At 46.7% G+C, this 23,286-nt stretch overlaps 1 protein-coding gene across 1 annotated transcript in view; it reads right to left on the bottom strand.

Moving 5' to 3' along the window:
* Window positions 1–23,286, bottom strand: part of LOC106130047 (neurofibromin) — an 82,197-nt gene that overhangs the window by 13,378 nt on the left and 45,533 nt on the right. The window contains exons 49-59 of the mRNA XM_060953031.1: window positions 22,753–22,891; window positions 20,617–20,817; window positions 18,365–18,444; window positions 17,259–17,392; window positions 16,602–16,742; window positions 13,069–13,148; window positions 12,351–12,526; window positions 11,364–11,479; window positions 10,610–10,700; window positions 9,772–9,842; window positions 5,991–6,083 (exon numbers count right to left, since the gene is read on the bottom strand). Of these exons, the coding sequence (XP_060809014.1) occupies window positions 5,991–6,083; window positions 9,772–9,842; window positions 10,610–10,700; window positions 11,364–11,479; window positions 12,351–12,526; window positions 13,069–13,148; window positions 16,602–16,742; window positions 17,259–17,392; window positions 18,365–18,444; window positions 20,617–20,817; window positions 22,753–22,891 (1,322 nt within the window). The remainder of the gene's footprint in view (window positions 1–5,990; window positions 6,084–9,771; window positions 9,843–10,609; window positions 10,701–11,363; window positions 11,480–12,350; window positions 12,527–13,068; window positions 13,149–16,601; window positions 16,743–17,258; window positions 17,393–18,364; window positions 18,445–20,616; window positions 20,818–22,752; window positions 22,892–23,286) is intronic.

Genomic DNA, 23,286 nt, shown 5'->3' with positions numbered 1-23,286 from the left:
TGCATTAGCGATAAGTCCGCCTTTGTGCCGTCTCTGTCTGTTTTGTGCTGTTTTGTTTCTTTTACTCTTATAGGTAGTGCAATAAAGAGTTTTATCTATCTATCTATCCATCTCGGGACGTCGTGCCGCTCCGGTCTATCCCCCTTGGAACCCAATCATCCTGAAGAAATTGACACAATTACCGCCCTCTCTCTGTTACTCACTTTCAAGTCATACACATAAGGTAAGAGTGAATAGGCACTCTTTAAGCATGCATGCAGCATCTTTTCTTTATTCAATTTTGGATTAGACATTTGTCTTCCATCACACCAGATGGTAATTTAGGATGAAGACGAAGATGTTTCATGCCCCTTTTCAAGAGATAACCATTTATTTTACTTTTCAATGTTCGCATTACGTCATTGTGGTCAAACGCACACAAGTCTATTATATATATATATATATAAACACCAGACTTTCGTCCTAAGCAGACCTCTCTACTGAACTGCAATAATTAGATGGCGCTGTTGGACCTAAACTTTGATTTTAAAGACATATATACTCTGTGGCGACACGTCTACGCCACAAGTCACAAAAATGAAATCACGCGACGCTGTCAGTCTAAAACAGCGAAAAACCTAAATCGCGCAAGTAAAGATTTCACGGATTGGAGCAATATATACAACCTACGACACAACATCATCACACCAGGATCGGCTCCGCGGTCGAGCGCTCCGGACGTCTCAGTGCGACAGGTGCGAGTTTCGGTGAGTTCTGCGTAGCCCTTCTCGTGTGTGAAGTGGATCGCGTGAGTGCGGAACTCGGCGGGGAGTACTTTTGTTCCTGTCTCTGCGACACTTACCCCCCGGAACCGGGACACGGTGTCTTTTGCCCGGCCCCTCCCGTGCAGCGGAGGTCGCACCGGGCACTGATTACCGGGTGCCCCGTTTCGGATCCCAGGGGTATTTTCGTCGGTATTCCGCGGTAAGTGCCTCACCCTTTTAGTGCCACCGGGAGAGCCTCTGCTTCCAGGGCTGCCTTCCTTGAGGCTTAGGTCTCGGAAGGTGGCCTTGCCAGGAGGTGGGTACTCGTAAAATTATTTCACACGCGAGTACCCTCGTGTCTGAAGTATTTTGCGATGCCGCTCCCGGTGAAGCCCGGTCGAGCGCACGCCCAACCCGCATCCCCCCGGCGTCCGGCTAAGCTGCACGCTAAGCCGTCGAGGGTTCACAACCCCCTCGAATACGTGAAACGGCCGCAAGCCGTTTCACTAATTCGGGAGGCGATTATAGCCGGTAACGCCCCCTCCCCCGCCGCCGTTCTGCCCTCGCCATCCCCTGTCCACTCGGGAGGAGAGGAGTTTTTCAGTGCCGAGGACACCGCTCCCGCACAATTCCCGTTGTCGCAGAGGGACCCACGCCTGCGCCATCGCACTGCGCCCGCCCAGAGAGCGCCCCCCGCTTCGTCCGCCTTCCTGCCGGGCCCGTCCGTCGCGTTGCCGCGAGTCATCTCGCCGCCGCGCGGACCGTCAGCCACCCAGGCGCCCGTCTGGGCTAGGAAGCCGTCGACGCCGCCGGTAGACGAGCCGTCGCCACTTGCGCCGGTGCCCGCGCCCCGCACACCCCCTCGCCCTGTAGCGCGCGTCTCGCCGCCTGAGGGCATGGATGTTGTGTCGCCGCCGCCGCCGCCGCCGCAGACGTTGCCGTACGCAGCCGTCGCAGCCGCGCAGGCGCCGCGGGGCTCCCCGCCCGTGTCGGTGCGGGGCGCCCCCCCCGCCTCGCCGCAGCCGCATTCGCCCGCCGCCTCACAGCGGCCCCCCCCCACCTCATCCCCTTCTGCATCTACACAGCCCGCGGCCGGGACGAAGCCGTCCCCGCGCCCCCGCTACCCGCCGTTGATCGTGGAGCAACTCCCGGACTGGGCCCACCATTTCAGGGAACTGAAAAGGAAGCTCGGTCACGCGCCGAACGCGCGCCCCTTTGGTAAGGGTGTGCGCTTCATGCCGCGCACGGAGGAGGAGTTCCGCGCGATCCAGCGGTACCTGGTGACACTAGAGAAGGAGCAAGGCCTATCATGGTTTTGTTACTCTCTACCAGCCGAGCGGAGCCTCAAGGTCGCCATCCGCGGGTTGCCCGTAGACACGCCGCCCGAAGCTATTATGGAGGAGCTGCGCGACCTAGGTTTCGACCCCGAGTACGCGCGCCCTATTCGCGCGCGCCAGGGACGACCGGGTTGCATTTTCTTCGTGCAACTTCGCAAGACTCCAGAGACCACACCGGCTATATTCGAGTTGACGGAGTTCCTCTGTATGCCCGGAGTCAAAGTGGAGGTCTGGCGAGGTAAGCAGGGCCCAGCCCAATGCCACCGCTGTCAGCAGTTCAGACACAGCTCACACAACTGCCACCGGCGCGCCGCCTGCGTCCGCTGCGGAGAGGAGCATTTCGCTAGCGAATGCCCCCGCCCGCGCGACGCCCCCGCTACGTGTGCGAACTGTAAGGGCCCGCATACAGCGAACTACGTGTCCTGCCCCGTGTACCGCAAGGAATTGCGGAACAAAAAGGCAGGGACCGTGTTGCTGACCGCCCCGAACAGTCGCGCGCCCGTAGTAGCGCAGCCGCCCACGACATTGATGGCCGAAGCGAACGCCCCCACGGAGCGATCCGGTAAGCCCAAGCGACGCCGCAGGAGGGGGGGGAGGAAGCCGCAAGCGACCGAACCCCAATCCGAGCCGCAACAGCCGAAGCCGAAGGATGCGCAGCCCGCCGTGATAGCACAGAGCGTAGACGCAGTGGTAGGAGCAAAGTCGAGGCCGACGCCGCCCGCCCGGGCGGCCGCCCAGCCGACGCCGCCCGCCCATCCTCAGATGCCGCAGCCTGCCAACCGCAAGGGTAAGGACGACAGACCGAGAGGGAGGTCAGACGCCGTAGAGCCGGTGCTGACTCTCCTAATCGAAATCTTGACCGCGTACCAGTCCGGTCAAGATATCGTCCCGATTGTGCTCAGAGGAATGGCTACACTACTGCCTCTCAATGGATAGGTCCTTACGGGTCATCCACTGGAACGCCAGTGGACTCTCCAAGACGAGACGCAGCCTTCTGAAGTCAGTGGTAAGGGAGTATAACGTGGACATCATACTGATCTCAGAAACGCACTTGCGTGCCGCAGACCAACTGAAGTTCCCAAATTACTATGTCTATCGGCAGGATGAGATTTCGGTAACGGGGCTAGCCTACCGCGGGTTAGCCATACTTGTTAAAAGAAACATAGTTCATCAGCCGATACCACATGTGCAGCTTCAGTCGCTCTACGCACTGGGCGTAGAGATCTGTATCGATGGCTCTCCGATTCGTGTGTTTGCACTCTACAAGCCGCCGAGCTCTACGTTGAAAGTGGCTGACGTCCATCTCCTACTGGACTCGCCGCTGCCGACGATTATAGCTGGCGACTTCAACTGCAAGCACATCGCCTGGAATTCCACGCGCATATGCTCCAGTGGACGCCGCCTCTTCGACGACGCTGAAAGGAATGGTTACGAGGTGAGAGGTGCTGAGGTTCCGACGCACTATCCCAACCAAGCCGCATTCTCGCCAGACGTAATCGACCTGACGCTCCTGAGAGGCTTCCCAGCTGCCACCGTAATCACTACAGATGTGCTGGAGGACAACATGGAGTCTGACCACCATCCTGTCCTCGTCACAGTGGATGCAGCCCATACCGTAAGGCCTACCCCTCCCCCCAGATTTCGTATCTGTTGGGACTCGTTCAGCGCGCATGTAGAGCAACATCTTGAATCCAGACCGGTCAGCGACATCGCAGATGTAGAGCAACTCGCCGCCCACGCGTGTGAGGTGTTGCAGGAAGCCTTGCGTCTCGCTACGACAGATAGAGTGAGTACCCGCGTGAGCCGTCCCCTCCCGTCCTACATCAGAGAGATGATAGCCAAAAAGAGAGTCCTGCGTAAACGATGGCAGCAAACCCGATGCCCGTCCCTCAAGACACAGGTCAATTCTCTATCGGAGCGAATCGCTAGGGCCCTGGAAACAGAGTCCAGCGACAGTTGGTTTCGCGTGATAGAGCAGGCCAGTGATGATTGGACGTCCATCCATAGACTTTGTAGGCAACTCGCCGGCAAGTCTCTACCCATCCGCCCCCTCTTGGCCGCCGATGGCGCTCCCCGCTATCGCGCCGATGATAGAGCCGAAATTTTCGCAGATAATCTCGAACAGCGTTTTCGACCGAATCCCTCAGCCGACACTGAACACGCTGAAACGGTTCAGAAGCTCCTGGACGAATACTTCGAGCGTCCCATTACCCCGGACGAAGACCCCATAGTCTTTTCCCCCGGCCAAGTCTCGAGAATGATTCTCAAACTGAAGCTACGCAAAGCCCCCGGTATCGACGGCATCCCCAACGAAGCGCTACGTCACTTACCACCGCGAGCGATCGCGGTACTGACGCGGCTATTCAATGGAATCCTACGTACCGGCCATTTCCCTTCCAACTGGAAGATCGGTAAGGTCATTATGCTTCCCAAACCAAACAAGAACATTCTGCTTCCAGGAAGCTACCGTCCCATAACGCTGTTGGCTACCATCTCTAAGTTGTTCGAGAGGTTGCTATTGCAACATCTCACAACTCATCTGACTCCTAGAGACGAGCAGTTCGGCTTTCGAGCCGGCCACTCTACCACGCTCCAGCTCACAAGGGTGCTCCATCACATGACGGCTGCTTTCAACAAAGGGGAGAAAACCGTAGGAGTGTTCCTTGACATGGAAGGAGCGTTTGACCGCGTTTGGCATCCAGGTCTAGTCTACAAGCTCTCCACCTCTACGACTCCTCGTCGAGTCGTCAAGACCGTGGCCAGCTTCCTCTCAGATAGACGATTCCGAGTCGCAGTCGAGGGCGCTACATCAAGCGAACGTAAGGTAGAGGCAGGCGTCCCGCAAGGGAGCTGTCTCTCTCCTATTTGCTACTCTTGGTACACGGATGACATCCCCGTCGAACGAGGCACTCACTTGGCGCTCTACGCGGATGACGCGGCGTATTATGCGTCGTATGTCAACGTGAAGTACGCCGTGAGAGCCGTTCAAAGGACTTTAGACGCGATACCAAAGTGGCTATCCCGTTGGAGGCTAGCCGTCAACGTAGCGAAGACGCAGGCGATTTGTATCACCCGCGCCCGCCCCCCGCCCCCCCTGCATCTTCAAGGACAGGTAATCGAGTGGGCCCCCAACGTCAAGTACTTGGGCGTTCATATCGACCGGTATTTGACGATGCAGGTACACGTCAAGCATGTTGTGAACTCTACACGCGCTGCGCGAGCTCTCTTGCATCCTGTGCTTAAGTCCGCACTCCCCTTGAACGTGAAACTCGGTGTGTATAAAACCTACATACGCCCCCGCTTAACTTACGCCGCCCCAGCTTGGTACGCGCTCCTTAACAAGACGCGTAAAGACCAACTGCAGTCACAACAGGCGATTTCACTTAGATTAGTTACTGACGCCCCGCGCTATGTGCGAAACACCGTGATTCACAAGGGATTGCGGATGGAGAGCCTGGACGCCTTTATTAGGCATCTAGCTACTAGGCAGTTCCAGCGAACGGGAGAGTCGACTATGCCATACGTGCAGGAGTTGGCACCCCTCCACGCCAGACCGCCCGACGCCAAGCAGTACGCTAGAGACCTCATAGAGACCCCATCTGACTCAGACAACTAGGTTTGTTTTCTCTACGTCGCTGAGAACGCTCGCCGGCCCTACAGCCCGCTGAGTCGACTCGCGAGATGAAAACAAACCAAAGCATCTTTTGTGTAAGTACACGTCTCAAGGACCTGTTCGTTTTAACGGACAGCGCCTGATTTCTCAGCCAGGAGGCGCCCGCCTCGATGCTGATTCCCGACGTCGTGCAGGACATCAGATGACAACCACGGATCGGATCATCACACCAGCCTGGCGGGAGATCTTCCCTTTGGTGGCGGTCGAGCCGAACCATCGCTCCCGCTCCATACTCACGTCGAGCCCGCTGTCGGCGTCGCCGCCCTGCTCGGCGCGCGCGGCGTCCCCCGCCGCGCCGTGCTGCATGCTGTGCGCGCGCCCCTCGCTGTCCTGCGCCGAGAGGTGGCGTTAGTGCTCGCCGTAAATAATGTATGGAACATACAGGGAGCTGCAATCTTCCACGTAGAGTTAGTTTAATGAAGCTTTATTGTAAGAAAATTATTGATTTTGTAAAAAGGACTTCGAAAATGAGGTTATGTGATAGAATAAATTAATTTGGAGAAGGCAGTAAAATTTGATTTAAAAGTATTCAATACAAAATCAATATTCAATGTGAAGTTTCCAGACGCGACAAAGGCGTCTAGGAAATTACAAAATGCAAGTCATAATTTACTTAAAGTAGCGAACACATAGGATAGCATAGAGGCAAAGAGCGTCAAATTTGTTATTTCACCTCATTGAGTTAACTCTACGTTTCACGGATCGCAAGAAACATGAGGACCAAATACTCGTTTGTATAAAAATGGAAAACTGGGGGACATATTTAAAAGCGGCTAATTTAAAGATCTTCTATTCAGAAGCTTTTGTTTGGTGTTAGATTGGTCTTTGCTAAATCAGCATATAGTGTATGTTGTTATGCGTGTTCGTTTCTCCGCAAAAAGAGTGATGTTGGTGCATAAGAATGATGCCATTTTTATACAGTGAGTTATAGATAATGTACAGTGAATTTTTAGTCCTTTGTAGAAATTTGGGTTCATTTTCTTGTTTCAGATTTTTTCCACCAATTAGCCTTCTCCAGGCTCGTGGAGCCTCTCTGTGGATCACATTTTATTAATGTTGCTAATAATTTCTGGTCACTCCCATCGTGATATCCCATCGGGTCTAAGTATAGAAAATATCTTTATTTTTTAACATATTTTTATCCTTAATGAGTAAAAATACCCTAAGTAAACTAAGAGTTTAGAATTTTGGAGATGGTGATAAGATACGATATCTTAACCATATGTACAATCCCCAAGGTACATATCAGCTGGAATCATAACCTCCTCTATTCATCACAGCTGTTCAGTTGTCAAAGATTTTATTTAATAATTTCTTTTTAACGTGTCCAGTATTTCATATTTGAGAGGACCAGTATGTCACCAAGGATATCGCATTACCAGACGCATCATACAAATTCTAACTTAAACTAACCTAATTATCATATCACGTGGACTCAAAAGTGCTAACGTGATAACACACTATTTGGAAAGATTCAACTTTATAGTGCGTTTGGTACAGTTTTGTACAAGTGTGACTGCGTGTCAAGTGCTGAGTGCGTATTCGTCAATAATGGACCTGGATTGCGCATAGTTTACACGTTAGTAGCTATTGGCTTACGAAAAATTAAATTATTTTCGTACTGTCGATCCAACTGCGTGCGACGCTCACGCCATCTAGTATGTAGAAACTGAAGGTAGCAGTATCGGCCAATACCAAAAATTTACTGTTCCGCCAACCAATTGAAAGTGGAATCATGATTGAGTCAACCAATCAGCATGAACGAAATACAATTTGGTGAGACTCTTTTACATTTGAATCCTTTTTTTTTACGTAATTTAAACATGTGTTAGAGAGTACCTTTCCAGCCAGTAGCTACTATTAAAGTAAACAATAGCATTCTTTTTACAAGCAAAAATTCTGACGTTCAAAATGTCATAATCTGGGAAAAGTTTGAAATAATCACTTGTAATATTAAAATAAAAAAAATCTAACAGAATGAGAATATTGGAATATTTTGCTTGTAATAAATCACGCAGGGAATGGTTTTAATAAACCATGCAGGGTCTAAGAGACTAAAGGGGGTCTAAGATTTAAAACTATTCACGTGAAACTTTAAAATAATTCACTTCGAACTATCGCAAAAGCCGTTATCACAAAGGAATTATTATTTTTGAAAAATATTATTAAACAAAATTTAATCATTAAAATAATTTTACCGAGTTACAACCTCATACCATTTATCTAATTTGAAAGCTACAGCGATTATAAGTTAATAACGTTATTAAAAGTTATTAACGAAAACACGTTATTACCCTCGGTGGTCCGATAGTATCTTTGGAAGTGGGCACAGAAAATGAACGCTGGGTTTTGAAAAGCATTCTAGCTGATGTCTATATATCGTTAAGCGATGCAAAAGCATAAAAACATACGCGTTGATAACCGTTAACGGTTACCGTCGCGAACAGTGAAAAAGGGTTACATTTACGCAATAAACGTTATTTTTTTTAAGTGTCAGTGATCATGAATTTGACACGTCATTGTAATACAAAACAAATAAAGTACAATAACAATAAAAAAATACGTTATTAATGGTTATAATAACGGTTAACAAAATTATTAAAGATAAAAGTATTTAAAATAACATAAATAATAATACCGATCACGTGACACACAAGTTAAACAATAACGAAATAACGATAACGGATATTGGCGTAAACGGCGGCGGGGTGACACGAACGTTATTCAATGCATACGAACGATGAATTCCAAGACAAGACGCGTGAAAAAACACAACGTGGTCAGTAGGATGGTTGTAGTGTCCTAGATACTGGAAGAAAGATAATAGTTGTTATTTTGGTGGGCGGCATGTTCTCAATTCATTAAGTCTCAATATCAGTTGTTATACGACTATATCTCTTAAACTAAGATAAACAGATATATGAACATCATGTAGTAGGCTATTATCAACCGATATTATGTATTAAATAAAAAGTTTGTGTGTTTTTATTGCATCAAATTTGTAATTATAAATCACTGAAAGGCCTTATTGCTCAAGCAATTAAATATAACCAAACTAGAAAGTTGACCCTCAAAATCACATAACAAAACGTCTATATAACACCAAAATTTAATATAGATAATTATAGAATATGTATTGTTTTATTGTAAAAATGACAAATTATTTATTTATTTGCCACACTACACAAACACTTTATCATCTAACATTCCGCCCACCACGAAATCAGAAATGAACAAAAACAGAGTACCAACTAAACTATGGTTAGAAGAGATATTATGATCGCACGATTTCTGATACAAAAGCTTTCTCCTGTTGCTAAGAAGCCAATCTCAATGTCTGTGTGGGAAAGAACCTTATTCAAATTTTTTATTCATAACTAAAATATTATAAAGGGAATAGAATTGTATTTTTGTTTCTTTGTTACGAATTAACTCAAAAACTACAGGACTGATTTTGATGATATTTGGCACAGAGACAGACAAACCCTTCAAGTGTAACATAGGTTATTTTTTACTGGAAAATCCCGCCGGTGGTAAAGTGACTATTAGACAAGTCGCAGACGAAATGGATGGCTGTGGAAATCTGAAACTTGATATGCTCCTTAGCGATCCCCCTTCAGATTGAAAGAAATAAGCAAGAACGAGAATCTGACAGTACCAAATTATGGGAAAAGTTATAGAAGATAGAAATGAAATAATTGAACATTTAGTAACCGTCGAAATTTTCTAGTTCGCTCTATGCAGCTCTCCTGTTATACTTTAAAGTCAATTAATTTTTTGAATAAAAGAAACCTCGTATTGTTGTTTTTATTGGCTACCTTGTTTTAACGTTAACAAATCATTGATTAATTGAATGAATCATTCACCTTTTGAACCAAAACTTACATCACAAATAACGTCACACAATAATATTGAAAGCATAAACCCTTTTCATATCTAAGTACTTTCCCACGACAGACGGCGGCATTGCCTAAACACCGACATTGGGTCGTGTACGTAGTGCGGTGACGTCACGTACCTGGTGCGTCACCGAGGCCAGGTGGGGGCTGTGGCCGCCGCTGGAGGACTGCTGGAGCGTCGGGGATTTGCCTGGAAATGGGGGTTATGTTGTCAGAGCGTCACCCGTCGAATCGGTAAGGTCAAGGTCGGTCAAGGTCGAATTGGTTAAAATGAGTGATGCGTGTTCAGAAACAGGTACAAATTCGACTTCAGATATGTACCGATGACTATTACAAAGTTATGTACATTAGTTTGAATACTAACTGATGCTTTTAAGGTGAGGGAATCTGAACATTCAGGCAACTGGATGTGCAACCATGATCCAAAATGGGGTAGGTTAACCTGCAATGGTTGTGGAGGTCAGATGGGAGTGGATTTGTGTTAAAACCTGGCTTATTCAATCCAGATAATCCTGAAGTCCCATCACCGCAGTCATAACCTCACACCTCCTGAGTCAGGTGAGGATGTAAAATATGTAAAATAATAATTACTATTGAAAGACAACAGGCATAATGACAAATTACTGTTTTATTGTTTTTTAATTTAGTTTTATAACAACTAAACAGCGCAGCGGTGAAAAAACAAAAGGCCGTCAAACACAAAACGCTTATTAAGTGTGACATACGATGTCTTAATAAAAGATGTTAGGTACATTTTATTTCTGTTTTTTGAGTTTTTAATGAATATAAAACATATATGGCGTCAAAATGTAAACTAAAAATTTACGTAATGTAGTTTTAATCGGGTTTATTTTTACACATTATTAACAAATTTATATTGTTTTAAAACCTCGTCATCATCCCTATTGTCGGTTGATTTTGTGAATTTAGGCCAAATTAGACAAATTCAGCACTAACCTCCATGCGCAGAGGAGATGGCGGCCTGATCAAGCACGTCCCAAGACTTCTGCCGGCGGCCCGCGCACGGCGGCTGCATCAGCAGCGACGCCTGCGCAGCACAATACACATGGCTCTCGATCACTTCATTATATCATACATACATACTCGTACATACTATCACTCCTGTTTCCCATTAATGTGGGCGAAGACTATGAATGAATGAATGAATGAATGATTTATTATGGATTACCGCATGCTATGATCCTAATAGACTTCTCCCGCTTCCTCCACACTCATTACTCTTTTCATGCATTATCGACCATTACAGGTGGTACTCCTAACATCTCCCTTTTTTAACACATTCGAAGTTTGGCCCTTGAAAGTTCGACGAAGCCGGCCATGTCCCACTTTTACAGACAGCTCTGCCTGATAAATTCATTTTTCTTTAGTCTGTCCATCTGTCATTTAATATTTCGACATCTCCAAACCATCCTAACATCTTTTCATCCTAACATAGCTTTTAAATTTTTGAGAATGTTATATCATATATCTGTAATATAAGGGTAACAACGTATGTTTACGATATGATATTGATTAATGAACTACAATGATCTGATTTTAGGAGAATTTTTCAAGAAACTAAATAATAGATGAACTTAAATGTCAATTCTTCAAACTTCAATAAACCGTTCAGCTGAACATTGCCATTTCGTTACTTTTCACTCTCTCCACCCCGTAGGTAACAGAGACGTGAAGTATATATGTACAATACCTGTTGATGGTCATGCTCGGTGACACAGTAGTGGTCACAACTCTCTGGCAGCCATTTTGGCAGAGAGTGTTTCACGTGACAACGTGAACGGACTTCTTCGCTGACGCAAACGAGGGCTGAAAACGTAAGTTATATAAATATACGTTTAAATTCGCACATTATAAACAACATGGAGTAACGAGGTCATTTTAATGAAAAAAGTAAATGCTCTGCACAAGATATTATAGTCACGAAAATCTCTTTGGAATATGCGATAATAGCGGGGCTAGTGAATTACGGAAAAAAAAATTGAGATTGGTTCAGTATGAGACGTGTGATGTTTAACCCCCATGCTGTGGGGGGTACGGGACGGTGCCGGCGACGGCGAACTTGCCGCGGTCGCGGCGTGTGAGACAGCAGCCGGCTGTGGGTACCAGTGAGGTAGGCGACGGTGTCGGTGGTGACGGCGAACTTGTCGCGGTCGCGGCGTGTGAGACAGCAGCCGGCTGTGGGTACCAGTGAGGTAGGCGACGGTGTCGGTGGTGACGGCGAACTTGTCGCGGTCGCGGCGTGTGAGACAGCAGCCGGCTGTGGGTACCAGTGAGGTAGGCGACGGTGTCGGTGGTGACGGCGAACTTGTCGCGGTCGCGGCGTGTGAGACAGCAGCCGGCTGTGGGTACCAGTGAGGTAGGCGACGGTGTCGGTGGTGACGGCGAACTTGTCGCGGTCGCGGCGTGTGAGACAGCAGCCGGCTGTGGGTACCAGTGAGGTAGGCGACGGTGTCGGTGGTGACGGCGAACTTGTCGCGGTCGCGGCGTGTGAGACAGCAGCCGGCTGTGGGTACCAGTGAGGTAGGCGACGGTGTCGGTGGTGACGGCGAACTTGTCGCGGTCGCGGCGTGTGAGACAGCAGCCGGCTGTGGGTACCAGTGAGGTAGGCGACGGTGTCGGTGGTGACGGCGAACTTGTCGCGGTCGCGGCGTGTGAGACAGCAGCCGGCTGTGGGTACCAGTGAGGTAGGCGACGGTGTCGGTGGTGACGGCGAACTTGTCGCGGTCGCGGCGCGCGGTGACGGCCAGCAGCGCGGACAGCACGCGGCACGTGCGCGACACGGTGGCCGCCAGCGGGTGCCGGTAGCCCTTGATCAGGTGCCCGACCAGGGCGAAGTGGAAGTTTGAACGGAAACTGTAAAAAAAAATAATATTTTTTGTTTTTTTTTTTCAATTTCTGCCAGTTACCCTCGGCCAACGAGATAGACGTAGCAAAAAAGGCGGACGATGTGTGGCTTAAAAAAGTGAAGCATCGTAATGGCGGCGTTGTACGCATGTGTGAGGAACAGAAAACTTGCCATTTCGTGTGATAATCTGATTAATGACGTAATGACGGCCGACTGTCATACTGTCATACTCAAATATACAGTGTGCCAAAATACTTATTGATGCTTCATTTTGCCGTATAGTAAACCTTAAGACGCAATATGTACATATTTTCTAAGGCAATTTTCCCTCACCTTTAATCTTTATTTACTAAAATATAACAAAGTTCAATTATAAAATCGGTACAGAAAGTATATAGTAAGTAAGGAAGAATAAATAAATAAATAAATAAAAATAAAAATAAAATAATGTAATAATATAAATAATAATAAAATAATGTAGAAAAGATAAATAAAAAAAACCTACCTATTTTACCTGCATATAAAGATAAATTCAACAAACATATCTCACCTCAATCCAACCGCATGGTCAAGCTGTTTGAAATGCCACTCCAACGGATCCCTAGTCTCCATCAACGATATCTCCAGCGACTGCGTACAATTAGTAAAAAAATAATCTTGATTTGTACCCAAGATAAAAAGCATTTTAAAAATTAAAATTTTTATTCTATCATCAAGCCAAATAGCTGAACGTGGCCCATCAGTCTTTTCAAGACTGTCGGCTCTGTCTACCCCGCAAGGGATATAGACGTGACTCTATGTATGTATGTATGTAAGTAAAAAGCATTTTTGTTTGTTTGTAATATCTGTATTGCACAGAAATTTACACAGTTACAAGAAATAGTACATAATTATTCATTCATACAATCACATCTATATCACTTTCGGGGTAAACAGAGCCAGCAGTTTGGCTGACCGTTGAGTTAGTATCTCGTAACACCAGTCTCGAACTTACTCCGAAACTGAATCGATCTGTGTAATTTGTCCCGTATATATTTATTTATTACTAGCTGTCCCGGCAAACGTTGTTTTGCCATATAAATATTCAATTCAAATTCAAATTCAAATTTCTTTATTTTTCTCCACAATCTAAACATGACACAGACTTATAGTAAAAATTACACGGTTTAACTTATTTAAGATTGTGAGAGACTGGTGTCTGAACTAAGCAGAGCTTGTATCTCAGTACACCAGCCTCTCCCCACGAAGTGTATACAGCACAAAAGTAGCTACTATGGTTTTGCCAATAATAATGTAGATTGGTTTCCCTTTACAAAAACAAAAAAAAAAAAAAAAAAAAAAACAAATACATGGATAAATCAGACAGTTAATTGTAAACCAAAAACAAAGTATTCACTTATTTAGATATAAAGGGAAACCTCTTCACAGGGAGAATTTTATGAGTAAAATCTACCTAATAATTACATGGGTTTATTCAAGTTACTTGAATGAAAAATAAATGTGTAATTACTAATTAACTTAATTTCTAAATTTAGACAAGTGTTTGTAAAAGGTTTTCTGTACTATCATAGTCAAGACCTGAGAGATAATTTATAGTGGCTATTTTACATACAAACTTTGAAAGCAAGTGAAGCTGTAAGTTACGATTAATTTTATTATAGAGGTAGGGACCTAAAAAACAGTAAAACCTGTGGGAGAAAGCAGTTTGAAAGGCAGTTGTCAAAATTAACGGAGGTCGGCGGCCAGAACGGGAAGGGATGGTTTTTTTATCTAGGTGTTGTTTGAGGATGGAATTTAGTATAAACAGCTGACGTACAGTGAGAACTTTGGATTGCTGATAGAGGTCACGAGTAGGAAATAGAATAGGCTTGAACAGACACACCTTCAAAAGCGCCCTCTGAGCACGTTCGAGACTAAGCAAGTGGGTTTTGCCGGCACCGCCCCAAGTCACGATACCGTATGTGAGTATGGACTGGCAGAGTGCGGTATATACCATTTTGACAACGTGCACCTCTGCTACATGTCGCAGTTTTTTAAAAACGTACATGAGTTTTCGGACCCTGCCAGCCGTAGTTTTAATATGGGCATCGAAGGTTAGTCTGTCGTCTAATGTTATGCCCAAGTATTTAACAGTTTTTGCACATATTAAATTGGGACAAGAACAAGGATCAGAAGATACAAAGGGATGGGAGTGGCCAGTGAGCTTGAAAGGAATCGACTGCGGAGGAGTAGTATATATGGAGAAGGTCAGGTAGCAAGTCTTGTGAACATTCAGGGTAAGTAGATTGTTACGTAGCCAGTCAGAGACCCTATCGAATCCAGTTTGAGCAGAGCTAAAGACCTGTTCCCAGGAATCGGCAGAGAAGAGGAGAACAGTGTCGTCTGCGTAAGAAATGATCTTGCAGTTAGGTATTTTGAGGGAGCAGAGATTATTGATATAGATTAAGAAGAGGGTGGGTCCAAGAATGCTCCCCTGCGGGACTCCATAGCTGACTGGTAAGTATGAGCTGGAATGCCCATCAATGATCACACACTGGCTACGATCACTGAGATAGCTTTGGAATAAAGCAAGTTGACTACCCCGAATGCCCAAGGCCTCCAATCTATCAAGCAGGGTGCGAGCCGAGATCGTGTCAAATGCCTTTGCAAGGTCCAAAAAAACTCCTAAACATTTATTATGATTGTCCAAATTCCTGACGATGTGGTCTGTGAGTTCTTGAACGGCGTCAGATGCTGATTTCTGACGTCTGAAGCCAAATTGACTGGATGAAAGTAGTTTCTTGTCTTCAAGGTAATGTACGAGACGCTTGTTTATTAGACGCTCCAGGATCTTGGACAATGCAGTAAGAATTGATATGGGACGATAATCATTGACACGGCCCCGGTCCCCACCCTTAAAGATCGGATGGACAATAGCCTTTTTAAGGGCAGAAGGAAAAATACCTTTCGATATACTGAGGTTACATATATGAGTTATAGGTGAAGCTAGTGTCCCATAATTACGCTTCAACAAGGCAGAGGATATGTTATCCCAGCCAGGAGCACAACTCTCCTTCAGAGACAGGATGGTGTTTTCCACTTCGTCAATAGTTGTTTCTAGTAACACGAACGAATCAAGTGTGGGAGGAGTTAATGAGCTAAGACAGGAGGGACGAGAATGGCTCTTAGATAGAATATCCTCGGCGAGTGACTTACCCATTTCTGAAAAGAAAGTGTTAACATAATCTGTCGCTTCTTTGGGAGTGGGTTTGGATTGGAGAAGTTCGCTAGATCTAGTTTGGTTTATGTTTAGATTTGTGACGTCTTTTATTGCACTCCATAATTTCTTAGAGTTCGTTCCTGCTTCAAGCAGTAAAGATTTTTCGTAATTTTTCCTAATATTTCTGAGTAAAGTGTTGCAGTAATTTCGATATCGGTAGTAGGTTGTACGTAAAATCTCGTTATCAGGATCGTTTTTAATATTTTTATGCATTTTGTCTCTGTTGACTATACATCTAAGGAGACCATGTGTCATCCAGGGCTTGAGAGTTTTGTAGCGATGTGATGATGTAACTACGAATGTATGTGCAGTAACGGCTGATTGAAGGATATCAATGAAGTGGTTTGTCGCCCGCTCAGGATCTGAACAATTGAGAACAGTAGAGAAGTCTGAGCTAGAAAGATTTCTAAGCAATTTCGAATTTAAAAAAAACTTAAGTATGGACAATCCTTATCACTAAGGCGCATTAAAATAGATGTTGGCCGATACTCAAACCTACTCATATTCTCACAAAATTACATAAGAATCGGTCGAGCCATATGATCACGTCTTCATCCCTTACGGGGTAGACAGAGCCAACAGTCTTGAAAAGACTGAATGGCCACGTTTAGCTATTTGGCTTATTGATAGAATTGAGATTCAAATAGTGACAGGTTGCTAGCCCATCGCCTAACAAAAGAATCCCAAGTTTATAAGCCTATACCTTAGTCGCCTTTTACGACATTCATGGGAACGAGATGGAGTGGTCCTATTCTTTTTGTATTGGCGCCGGGAACCACACTGCAAGATATTTTATAAGATAAAATAACATTTATATAAGAGACCTTGGTATCGAATTGTCCCTGAGAATCGAGAGTGTGCAAGTTCTGCTCCATCAGCGCCAACCCGGCCGCGTACAATGTGGGCTCGTCCAGTTGCAGAACGGACAGCGACACCCAGAACAACGCCTTGTGGATGGGTGATTCCTGGAAACATTATTAAATGATATTAACATGTCGAAAAAATTGATACATACATACATAAAATCACGATTCTTTCCCGGAGGGGTAGGCAGAGAGTACCTCTTTCCACTTGCCACCTACTATAAAAAATTGATAGATAGATATAAATGAATAAACTTTATTGCACCATAAGAGTAACCAAAAGAGTAACAAAACATTCCTGTCAACCTTTGGGTGGAAGGAAACCAAGCAGGAGCCAAACATTGGCCAAAAGATATCAAAATACTACATAGTATAAACTACGTTCTAAAGGTGCATTGGTAAATTTTTTCTCATGCTATGAGAAAGAGAGAGAGGTGAATAAAAAAAATTTCGCAGAAAACAGTTAAGTAAGAAAGACAAGGCAGAGAGAAATGGCTAAAGAAAGTATAAAGAGGTGAAGAAAAGAAGGAGAGAGAAAGAGTAGAAAAGAGAACGAGAGAAGAAGAAGGAGAGAGAAATAGAAGAGGAGAGAGAAAGAGTTTAATTTTCTAAACTAACCGGATGCAACAAAGGTTGAAGTCTTGTCAGGCACATGATGAGCGCTTCAAGCAGTGCGAGGTCGTTGAAAGACTCCAGCGCCTTGACAAGTATTCTGAGGAGTTGTTTCATGTCATCGTCCGTTACGTTCTTACCTGAAAAATAAATGAACGTGGATATAGATATATATATATATTTTTTTTTAATTGAAAATCCTATGACTGTGTGTAGTGTCCAATCGAAAGAGTCAATTATTTAGTACACTCTTGATTCGGTCAAGCGGTCCAGTAGGCTTTGCAGCCCCCGTAGTGTGGCACCCGTTTTTAACGCGCGTTAAACTATATCTGTCCCGTTTAACGTCATAAAAAAGAGGGAAACAGCGGTGGCTTCTCGCGCGATAATAAACGCGTCGCGCGTGTCATTCTACGGAGGCAGGTAATGCATTATAAACTAAAATCATTTGTTATTATTTAATTTGTTATTAAAAACATACATACATATTATCACGTCTATATCCCTTGCGGGGTGGACAGTGCCAATAGTCTTGATAAGACTGATAGGCCACGCTCAGATTTTGGCTTAATGATAGAATTAAGATTGAAATAGTGACAGGTTACTAGCCCATCGCCTAAAAGAAAATATCGGCTTATAAAATCCCAATTTTATAAGCCTATCCCTTAGTCGCCTTTAACGCCATCCATGGGAAAGAGATGGAATGGTCTGATACTTTTTTCTATCGGTGCCGGGCACCACACGTCACCTTAGAAAAGAAAAAAAATAACAATATTAAAATATGTTAGTTCTTAATAAGGAATAATAGAAAAAAAATGTTAGTTGTATTGTTTCTGGGTTGAATTTTGTTCGTGTTACATAGTACGTTGGCCACTCATTGATACAAGGGTAGACAGATCTAATAGTATTGATAAGCTGATAGGTTACGCTCAGTTTTTGGCTTAGTGATAGAATTGAGATTCAAAATTTCAAATAGAGTGCCGCCGCTTCTTCTACACATGTGCTTCGGAAGCGGCATCAGTTATAATTAGATTTAAGTGATGTGACGTCAATAAGTGATACTTTTAATTCTATTTTGAAAATAAATGTATTCTATTCTATTACTTTATACTCACTGATACATCCGAACACGATGAGCGCCCGCGGTTGCAGCGCGGGGTTGAAGCAGAACGCGAAGCTCTTCGCCAGCGACGTCCTGTCGAGAACAAAAATCTGTGAGCTACATCATTATCTACGGCCTCTGTGGCGCAGCGGTAGGGCGCTCGTATGTGACGCAGTGAGTTCTGGATGCGAATCCAAGGCCAGGACATGACGAGAAACTAACTTTTTCTGTTTGGCCTTATATGTTTAGATATATCAGTATTATTTTATTTTATAAAATAAAGTATCGTTGAACGTTATCTCGTGAAACAAGTCTAGAACCTACTTCGAGACTAACTGAATCTGTGTATTTTTTCCGTGTACATACATATAGTTACGTCTCTATGACACTTGCCGGTAGATAGAGCAAACAGTGTTGAAAAGACTGAAACACCACATTCAGCTGTAACTCTTCATAGTGGAATTGAGATTCAAATAGTGACAGTTTACTAGCCCATCAAGAACTATCCCAAGCTTAGTAGCATTTCTCTTAGTCGCCTTTTACGACATCCATGAGAAAGATATGGAGTGGTACTATTCTAAGGTGAGCCGAGAATCACAGGCACAGCGCAACCAAAATCTTACAGTCAGTGAAATATCATGAGGAAACCTTCACATTCAGGCAAACATATCTCTAGCGGCAGTCTCTCCCCGTGTGAGGAGGCGGGGTGCTACAGTGACACTCACCAGGTGGACAGCCAATCACAATCGGGTATGTCCCGCATGCAGGCCTCCATGATCTCCAGCAGCGCGTCGCAGATCGTCTCCAGGGACTGTAGCGGCAGTAACCCCCGTGTGAGGAGGCGGGGTGCTACAGTGACACTCACCAGGTGGACAGCCAATCACAATCGGGTATGTCCCGCATGCAGGCCTCCATGATCTCCAGCAGCGCGTCGCAGATCGTCTCCAGGGACTGTAGCGGCAGTAACCCCCGTGTGAGGAGGCGGGGTGCTACAGTGACACTCACCAGGTGGACAGCCAATCACAATCGGGTATGTCCCGCATGCAGGCCTCCATGATCTCCAGCAGCGCGTCGCAGATCGTCTCCAGGGACTGTAGCGGCAGTAACCCCCGTGTGAGGAGGCGGGGTGCTACAGTGACACTCACCAGGTGGACAGCCAATCACAATCGGGTATGTCCCGCATGCAGGCCTCCATGATCTCCAGCAGCGCGTCGCAGATCGTCTCCAGGGACTGTAGCGGCAGTAACCCCCGTGTGAGGAGGCGGGGTGCTACAGTGACACTCACCAGGTGGACAGCCAATCACAATCGGGTATGTCCCGCATGCAGGCCTCCATGATCTCCAGCAGCGCGTCGCAGATCGTCTCCAGGGACTGTAGCGGCAGTAACCCCCGTGTGAGGAGGCGGGGTGCTACAGTGACACTCACCAGGTGGACAGCCAATCACAATCGGGTATGTCCCGCATGCAGGCCTCCATGATCTCCAGCAGCGCGTCACAGATCGTCTCCAGGGACTGTAGCGGCAGTAACCCCCGTGTGAGGAGGCGGGGTGCTACAGTGACACTCACCAGGTGGACAGCCAATCACAATCGGGTATGTCCCGCATGCAGGCCTCCATGATCTCCAGCAGCGCGTCGCAGATCGTCTCCAGGGACTGTAGCGGCAGTAACCCCCGTGTGAGGAGGCGGGGTGCTACAGTGACACTCACCAGGTGGACAGCCAATCACAATCGGGTATGTCCCGCATGCAGGCCTCCATGATCTCCAGCAGCGCGTCGCAGATCGTCTCCAGGGACTGTAGCGGCAGTAACCCCCGTGTGAGGAGGCGGGGTGCTACAGTGACACTCACCAGGTGGACAGCCAATCACAATCGGGTATGTCCCGCATGCAGGCCTCCATGATCTCCAGCAGCGCGTCGCAGATCGTCTCCAGGGACTGTAGCGGCAGTAACCCCCGTGTGAGGAGGCGGGGTGCTACAGTGACACTCACCAGGTGGACAGCCAATCACAATCGGGTATGTCCCGCATGCAGGCCTCCATGATCTCCAGCAGCGCGTCGCAGATCGTCTCCAGGGACTGTAGCGGCAGTAACCCCCGTGTGAGGAGGCGGGGTGCTACAGTGACACTCACCAGGTGGACAGCCAATCACAATCGGGTATGTCCCGCATGCAGGCCTCCATGATCTCCAGCAGCGCGTCGCAGATCGTCTCCAGGGACTGTAGCGGCAGTAACCCCCGTGTGAGGAGGCGGGGTGCTACAGTGACACTCACCAGGTGGACAGCCAATCACAATCGGGTATGTCCCGCATGCAGGCCTCCATGATCTCCAGCAGCGCGTCGCAGATCGTCTCCAGGGACTGTAGCGGCAGTCTCTCCCTGTCTGAGGAGAGGGGGGCGGAAGGGGGAGTGGGGCCGACGCTGCTAGACGTCGACGCTTCCGTGCAAGCGGAGTACGAGTGCTCCGAGTAGCGGCTGTGATATTTGAGAAAATTTAGATTAGTATTATGTATTTTAGATCAGCATTATAATGGTGATTAAGACGGATCAACATTTTTCTCTCATCAGTGCTGTAATACATCGCTTTAACCTTGTGCTTTGGATAGTGTGGAGAGTATAGTGTTGTAGCGGGAGCGATGATTCGGCTCGACCGCCACCAAAGGGAAGATCTTCCGCCAGGCTAGGTGTTATGCCTGGGGAACCGCGCGACAGACGATGTTGTGTCGGAGGTTGTATATATAGCTCCAATCCGTGAAATCTCTGAAATCGCGTTCTAGATACTTCGCTGCTATTGGTTGAGCGCATCAATTTCTTCGCGATGATTGACAGTTGTTGTGAGATTGGATGTTGTGATGAGTGGCGTAGAGATGTCGCCACAGTACTCCCCCCCAAGACCGGAGGTCTGAAGTCTTGAGATCTTGCTGTGCAATCTGTGCTTCAGTTGTAGCTTGCAAGTGCCAGTTGTCTTCCAGTGAGTCGGAAGTTGCTCGAAGTCCTAGTGAGTCAGGAGTGAGCTGTTGGCGTTGCTCGTAGTCTGCGGTGAGTCGAGACAGTAGAGAGCGAAGTCGGCTTGTTGGCGCCGAGAGAAATCGTGCAGAGCTGCCACGCTGGAGAGAAGAGCGGCCGTCGAAGAGATCCAGGCGTGGGCTGCGGTAGATGCGTCGGTCGCTGAAGTCGATGAGAATGAGTGCGGGTGGAGACAGGACCAGGAAGCTCGTTGCGTTGGCTGCGATGGACCTGCTGCGATACCCAGTTGCTGGCTTGCTGTGAGACTGCTTGCAGAGTGAGGAGTGATGATGCTGAGGATTGGAGTTGATGATGATGGAGAAGGTTGCTTCCAATCACGTCGGGGTCACCAATGTAGCGGGAGCGATGATTCGGCTCGACCGCCACCAAAGGGAAGATCTTCCGCCAGGCTAGGTGTTATGCCTGGGGAACCGCGGCTCCGACGATGTTGTGTCGGAGGTTGTATATATAGCTCCAATCCGTGAAATCTCTGAAATCGCGTTCTAGATACTTCGCTGCTATTGGTTGAGCGCATCAATTTCTTCGCGATGATTGACAGTTGTTGTGAGATTGGATGTTGTGATGAGTGGCGTAGAGATGTCGCCACAGTACTCCCCCCCAAGACCGGAGGTCTGAAGTCTTGAGATCTTGCTGTGCAATCTGTGCTTCAGTTGTAGCTTGCAAGTGCCAGTTGTCTTCCAGTGAGTCGGAAGTTGCTCGAAGTCCTAGTGAGTCAGGAGTGAGCTGTTGGCGTTGCTCGTAGTCTGCGGTGAGTCGAGACAGTAGAGAGCGAAGTCGACTTGTTGGCGCCGGGAGAAGTCGTGCAGAGCTGCCACGCTGGAGAGAAGAGCGGCCGTCGAAGAGATCCAGGCGTGGGCTGCGGTAGATGCGTCGGTCGCTGAAGTCGATGAGAATGAGTGCGGGTGGAGACAGGACCAGGAAGCTCGTTGCGTTGGCTGCGATGGACCTGCTGCGATACCCAGTTGCTGGCTTGCTGTGAGACTGCTTGCAGAGTGAGGAGTGATGATGTTGAGGATTGGAGTTGATGATGATGGAGAAGGTTGCTTCCAATCACGTCGGGGTCACCAATGTAGCGGGAGCGATGATTCGGCTCGACCGCCACCAAAGGGAAGATCTTCCGCCAGGCTAGGTGTTATGCCTGGGGAACCGCGGCTCCGACGATGTTGTGTCGGAGGTTGTATATATAGCTCCAATCCGTGAAATCTCTGAAATCGCGTTCTAGATACTTCGCTGCTATTGGTTGAGCGCATCAATTTCTTCGCGATGATTGACAGTTGTTGTGAGATTGGATGTTGTGACGAGTGGCGTAGAGATGTCGCCACAGTGTTTACTAGTGTGGAGGATACAGTCAATACAAGTACAATTTTTGATTGATTGACTCACCAGTCGCTCGTGTGCCTGCTGTACACACTCCTGAAGGCGGTAACTGCTGCAGACTTCACCTTGGAGATGCCGAACATCTGGTAGAACTTGGGCAGCGCGAACTCGTCCAATGACAGCATTAGTAGACGTTGAGTCTCCTCTGTTTGTGTGAGAAATATAATACAGTAATAAATAGATAGGTTCTAAAAGAAAAGAAGAGGTCTTAACATTTGCTTTTTACTACGCTTTTATTAGCTTGGGTTGTATGTATGTATGTATGTAACGGAATCTTTGAGCTTAATTTTCACTGATTTCTAAACGTCTGATCAACTTGGAACTTTGCACACGTATCAAGGACCGATGACAATGCAATATTTTGATAAGAGTTTCTCATTATCCTTATTAAAACTGCCAGGATTAATAAATTCATTTTTAGATCCTTCGTATGAGAGTAAGAGAGACAGAGATAGCACCAGTGCCAGTAATCTCCATACAAGAAACCAAGAAGTTCTGACGTATAATGAGTCAAAAAGAGATGTAATATATTTCCATATA

Source organism: Amyelois transitella, chromosome 30, assembly GCF_032362555.1.
Source record: "Amyelois transitella isolate CPQ chromosome 30, ilAmyTran1.1, whole genome shotgun sequence".
NCBI lineage: Eukaryota > Metazoa > Arthropoda > Insecta > Lepidoptera > Pyralidae > Amyelois > Amyelois transitella.
This window is presented reverse-complemented; position numbering and strand designations above follow the sequence as displayed.